Source organism: Podarcis tiliguerta (assembly GCF_965153285.1).
Source record: "Podarcis tiliguerta genome assembly, chromosome: 13".
NCBI lineage: Eukaryota > Metazoa > Chordata > Lepidosauria > Squamata > Lacertidae > Podarcis > Podarcis tiliguerta.
In genome coordinates, this window is record NC_139546.1 from 46,058,955 (window position 1) to 46,065,575 (window position 6,621).

At 40.4% G+C, this 6,621-nt stretch overlaps 1 protein-coding gene across 1 annotated transcript; it reads left to right on the forward strand.

Moving 5' to 3' along the window:
- Window positions 1-367: 367 nt before the first annotated feature.
- LOC310662650 (vomeronasal type-2 receptor 26-like) lies at window positions 368-6,208 on the forward strand (the record flags this gene model as incomplete). The annotated part of the gene is made up of 5 exons (XM_083409594.1): window positions 368-529; window positions 1,405-2,262; window positions 2,743-2,970; window positions 3,767-3,893; window positions 5,307-6,208. The coding sequence occupies 5 exons, from the start codon at window positions 368-370 to the stop codon at window positions 6,206-6,208; spliced, it is 2,277 nt and encodes a 758-aa protein (XP_083265720.1).
- Between the last annotated feature and the right edge of the window lie 413 nt (window positions 6,209-6,621).

Consider the following 6,621-nt stretch of genomic DNA (forward strand, 5'->3'; position numbering starts at 1 on the left):
TATTAAAAAACAAAGAAGTACTAACTAAAAGATGGTCAAAGTAATATAGAAATGGCATGATGATAATTCATTTTATTTAGGCTGAAGAGTTTGATATTTGTTATTTTAGAGCCACCATAAAAGATAACAATGTTTAGTTCAATATGTATCAGTTTGAGACAGACAAGGCAATTTGTATCATCTACTTCCTGCATTGTAGAATTCTCCTCTGAAATTTTAAATTAACTTCATTTGCAGCATGATAACAAAATTCTATCAGCACATCCTTGCCTTGGCATTTGCTGTAAAAGTGATAAATGAGAATCCCAATATCTTGCCCAATGTCACACTAGGCTTCCACATCTATGACAGCTATAATGATGCAAGGATGACCTATCGTAACACTCTGGAGCTGCTCTTTAAAATGCATAGATTTGCTCCCAACTACAAATGTGACTCGCAGAAAAACCTCATAGCCGTAATCGGAGGTATTAACTCTGACACCTCCTTCCAGATGGCTGATACCTTAAGCCTCTACAAGATTCCACAGGTAGGTTTTATGAGTAGAGACATGAATTTTTGTTCCGCAAATCACACACTTCTCTTACCATTCTGAAAGTGGTCTTAATATTCAGATGGTAAATGTGACGGATGCTGAAACATTACAAGCTGAAATGTCTATCAGAAACGTAGATTACTCCTTACCAGTAGAAATGGCTACACCAGTGAAAGTCTGAGTCAAGCAGGCAGCAGGCAGCACCTTGGACACTTCCAACACCAACACCCTATGGCACACATCAACTGCAAGAGAAGTTGTCTCTGCAAGGAGCCAGGACCACCTGAAGACTTAGCTGAGCATAGACTTTGCCTCCTTAGAAAGCCTGGATAACTGATTAAAGGTCCTAATTTATTTTGCACTATTGGGCATGTGCAGGGCTAGAGAGTTTCTGTATGTTGCTCTTGACTCAGATGTCTATAGGGAGATGTATCCTCCAGCCAATGTAGCTCTGAATTAGAAGGTGGTAGTTCCCCTGCCATGAAAATAGTCCATTTTAAGACAAGCCTCCGTCTTGCACTCTATTGTCCCATTGATAGGTAGTGACAACTCATTCTCCTCTTCTTTGAAGAGACCCCAGAGATCCTGCCTGGATGTAGTTCAAGATCCCACCATGCATGTACCCGGGCATCCACAACAACACATCCACCACAAACACACACACACAGCACCTTGAACATGCAAACCACAGTTCTTCAATACTTCAGTATCACCACAACTCAAATTAAATTTAAACAGGAAGCATCTTTCAACTTAAATGTCTGGAACACTAGCAATTGTTTCAACATTTGTTGAGTAAACAGCCACATGCTAAAGGTAATTCTTTATATTTATCTTTATGATTTCTGTGTGTCCCCCCCCCCCATTAGCTTGCATATGGCTCATTTCCACAAAAGGAGACTGATATAGATAACTTCCTTTCCTTTTACCGCATGGTGCCCAATGAAGCCCATCAGTATATGGCGATAATCAACTTGCTTCAGCATTTTGGATGGACATGGGTTGGACTCTTTGTCACGGATGATGATGGAGGAGAAAATTTCTTGCAGGCCCTGGAGCCTTTGCTTTACCAGCATGGGATCTGTTCAGCCTTCACAAAAAGAATGCAGAAAACATATCATTTCGAAATGATGCATGATGTTTTTGACATATTCAAAAGTTATTATGTGGGTCTCACAAATGATAAAACCAATGCATTCATCGTCTATGGAGATTCTCTGTCACTGAGCTGGCTAAGATTTCTTATATTTCTACGAGATCCTGAAAATAAGGAAAGCTCAACATTTAGAAAGGTGTGGATCATGACAACACAGATTGATTTCATACTATTGAGTTACCAAAAGTCTTGGGATCTTGAGCTCTTTGAAGGTGCCATTTCCTTTACCATTCACTCAAAAGACCTTCTCGAGTTCAATGAATTTCTTCAGATCATAAAACCTTACTGGAACCCAGCAGATGGTTTTCTCAAGGACTTCTGGGAGCAAGCATTTGACTGTACATTTCCAGATCTGATCATGCAAGTTAATGAAACCTGTACAGGGGAGGAGAAGTTAGAGTGTCTTCCTGGGCATCTGTTCGAAATGGGCATGACTAGCCACAGCTACAATATCTACAATGCTGTCTTTGTTGTGGCTCATTCGTTGCATGCTATTTATTCATACAGATCAAAGCACAGAGCACTGGGGGGAGAAAAAATGTTTGAACTTCGAGATCTGCAACCTTGGCAGGTAATGTGTTGCAAACAATATATTATTTCAGTGAGTCGATTTCTCCAAGGCCAGATGTCAAGAGATAACATTTTGTTAGTTCCCCCTTTCCTGTACAGTATAGATCCATCTATTGCTTTGTTATAACTTTTCTATAAGCTATATGAAAATACAGTGGTACCTCTGGTTATGTACTTTATTCCTTCTGGAAATCTGTTCTTAACCTGAAACTGTTCTTAACCTGAGGCACCACTTTAGCTAATAGGGCCTCCCGCTGCCGCTGCACTGCTGCCACATGATTTCTGTTCTCATCCTGAAGCAAAGTTCTTAATCCGAGGCACTATTTCTGGGTTAGCGGAGTCTGTAACCTGAAGTGTTGTGTAACCTGAAGTGTCTCTTACCTGAAGCGTCTGTAACCCGAGGTACCACTGTATCTGATTCTTGATATTTGGTCTTCATTATATATATGTACCTTCTGTTACCTTTTTCTCTTTGAATCAGCTCCACTATTTTCTGCAAGGCATTTCGTTTAACAACTCAGCAGGAGAAACAATGTCCTTTAATGAAAAAAGGGAACTAAGAGGTGGATTTGACATCACGAACATGATCACATTTCCAAACAAGTCCTTCCTTCAAATGAAAGTTGGACAAGTTGATCCTGATGCTCTTGAAGGAGAAGCATTCATCATTCATGAAGATATGCTTGTGTGGCACAGAGGATTTAATCAGGTCTGCATTCTAGGAATCCTTCTGGTCCCCACTGTTCTTATGATGTGTTCTTTGCGTGTCAGGAATTGCATTTTGTTTAAAACTGTTTTTTTCTATCTGATATGGCCAAGGAAAAATGTGGCTGCCGAGCACATTCAAAATTGGCATCACCTAGAAATGCCAAGGAAAAAAACCAGTACATTTTTAATAGCTATTTTTTCTATATATATGTATAAAACAAAGCTTTGGAGCATATAAATGAAATTAATGCACAGGAGCCCATTCGGTAACGTCTTTTCCTCTTGCATGGAGACAATAACTCAGTAACAGAACACATACTGTTTGCAAAAGGTCTCAGGTTCAATACCTTGCATCTCCAGGCAGGGCTAAAAGGAATTCCTGCTGAGAGGTTTTTCAATTATTTTGCAGAATAAACTTAACATTTTGGAGAGCCCTCAAACTGTGTGGCTGACCTGCCAAACTTGGGGCCCTACCAGTCACCCCAATCCATGAATTCAGAAGTTTGGCACAGGTTTGGAGTGAATTGAACAATATTGGATTTGGGGGGAGCAGTATAGCACCATGGTGGGAAAGTCAGACACTGCAAAAAGGGGAGTTTGTTGCTGCAAAATGATTGCAAAGTTTGCCATAGGTTTTAATGGGATTCCAAATAATGGGATCCATAGACAACACAGCTGTGTAAGCCAGTTATTTATATTGAACCTTTTTTTTCCCCTGAGTGGTGAACCACATTAATAGAAGACAACTAAACAACCATTTTTTCTGATCTCCTAAAAGACTTTTCTGCTATGGATAGGTGATTCCCCTTTCTCTGTGTAATGACCACTGCCACCCTGGGAATCAGAAGAAAAAGAAAGAAGGGGAAAAGTTTTGCTGCTATGGCTGTGCTCCATGTTCAGAAGGGGAAATATCAAACCAGGATGGTAAGTTATGTAGCACTCATATTTTTCATCCTACAAGGACAATGACAAGGCTAGACGGTAGCATTTGAGGGGGTAATTTTACTGCAAAAGGAGTAAGGAGCAACAAGATAAAAAAAGGATAAATACAGTGGTGCCTCGCAAGACGAAATTAATTCGTTCTGAGAGTCTCTTTGTCTAGCGGTTTTTTCGTCTTGCGATGCAACCCAATTAGCGGCTTAGCGGTTTAGAGCTATTAGCGGTTTAGCGGCTTAGAAAAAGGGGTTGGGGAGCGAAAAAAAATCTCAAGACTCGCAAGACATTTTCGTCTTGCGAAGCAAGCCCATAGGGAAATTCGTCCTGCGAAGCGCATTGAAAAATGGAAAACCCTTACGTCTAGCGGGTTTTCCGTCTTGCGAGGCATTCGTCTTGCGGGGCACCACTGTATAACATTAGAGTTGGGGCATATGAGGAAATTGAATGTGGGATGATTCAGAACAGGCAAAAGAAAATTAAATTCTTCATAAAGTCCATGATTAAGCTGTGGAATTTGTTACCTCAAGAGGCAGTGATGGGCACAAATTTTGAAGGCTTTAAAGAAGGATTGGACAAACTCATGGAGGATGAGGCTATTCTTGCCTATGACCTCTGGTGGCTTTGCTGTGCCTCCATCATCAGAGACTGAAATCTTCAAATACGAGTTGCTGGGAAGCGTGGGCGTTGGGGGAGACTTCTGTTTCACTCAGGTCCTGCTTGTAGGCTTCCCATAGGAATCTGGTTGGCCACTGTGAAATCAGGAAGCTGGATGAGATGGGTCATTGGCCTGATGTAGCAGGTGCTTATGTTCTTTTGTGAAAAAGAAATGCAGTTAGAAGGCTATCAACACAGATTTTATCAACTTTGCACACTAAAGATTTTAATAAGCCTAAAAATACACTGAACGAGCAGGCAGCTCCCTGCAAGGCTCTTTCGAACGTGCAGGCAGCTACCTTTCCAACTGGGATAGGGGACGAGGTCCAGACTCAGCAGTCCTGCTAAAGAGGCCCCTCATGATGCTGGAGGAACATCACCCTGCTATTGTTATATTGATTTATTGATTTAATATGATGTAAACACCCTTGAGATTTTTATTAAAAACATAAAGCGGAATATAAATTTAAAAACCAAAAAACCAAAATAAAAAACACTCATATATGAACACTTAAAACACATGGAAGAAATAGGTTGAATTTCATGTGAGCAAAGAAGTAATAGGGAAGGCAAAATATGCTTGAAACGTAATAACTGGATCAGTATAATAGCTTTCAGAATAAGGAGATCAAAACATTTATATCTGAAAACTAAAACACATGGATCCAATAGGTGTAATTTTATGTAAGTGAAGAAGACAAAAAATTGTTCAATCAGTATTGAAATTTGACCTTGTTTATTTTTCAGATATGACTAATTGCTTCAGATGCCCAAAAGCTCAGTATCCGACCAAGAACAAAACTGCCTGCATTGAGAAAACGATTACCTTCCTTTCTTACGAAGAACCTTTAGGGATCAGTTTAGCATCATTTGCCCTTTCTTTCTTCTTCATCACAGCTTTGGTGCTAGGAACATTCATTAAGTACAGAGACACTCCCATAGTCAAAGCCAACAACCGGGACCTAACCTACTCTCTCCTTGTCTCTCTCCTGCTCTGCTTCCTCTCTTCATTGTTATTTCTGGGTGAACCTAGCAAAGTGTCCTGCCTCCTCCGGCAACCAACTTTTGGCATCACCTTCTCAATGGCCGTTTCTTGTGTGTTGGCCAAAACTATCACTGTAGTTGTAGCTTTCATGGCCACCAAGCCAGGGTCCAGCATGAGGAAGTGGGTAGGGAAAAGACTGGCCTACTCAGTTGTGCTTCCCTGTTCTCTTATTCAATCAACTATCTGTACTGTGTGGTTGATGACATCTCCCCCATTCCCTGATTTGGACATGCACTCTTTAACAGAAGAAATCATTGTGCAGTGTAATGAAGGGTCCGTCACCATGTTTTATTGTGTCTTGGGTTATATGGGCCTGCTAGCCATTATCAGCTTCATTGCCGCATTTGCGGCCCGCAAGTTACCTGACAGTTTTAATGAAGCCAAGTTCATTACATTCAGCATGTTGCTCTTTTGTAGTGTTTGGCTGTCCTTTATTCCAGCCTACCTGAGCACAAGTGGAAAGGGCATGGTGGCTGTGGAGATCTTCTCCATCTTGGCCTCTGGGGGTGGTTTACTGTGTTGCATCTTTGCCCCTAAATGCTACATCATTGTTCTGAGGCCTGAACTGAACAACAGGGAGCAACTTATAAGAAGAAATAATTAAATAATAGTTTTGGTTTCACCTTATTCTGGAAAAAATATATATATGGGTTTAAATTCTTTTTTTTTAATTTATCTGTTTATTATTACTAATATTTGTTTAAAATGATCTATCTGTCTTGGTGCATCATTTCCATTGCTGCTCCAAATCCTGTTCTATTTTTCTGGATTTGTTAACCAGCCTCATATCACCAACATATTTAGTGCATGAATTAAGTCTAATTAATGCATGAATATCATAGAATAAGCTGTTCTTCAAGGTTTTGCTCACCCTGGAACAAAGTTGGTAATCAAGATTTTCTTCCCCTTCAGTCTACCTGAGAACCTCCATGTGTGAAAAGGTTTGAGCTGGTTAGTATGTGGCTGTCTTTAGCCAGTCTTGAGTTTTTATACCAATAATTGAGGAACTTTCACCAT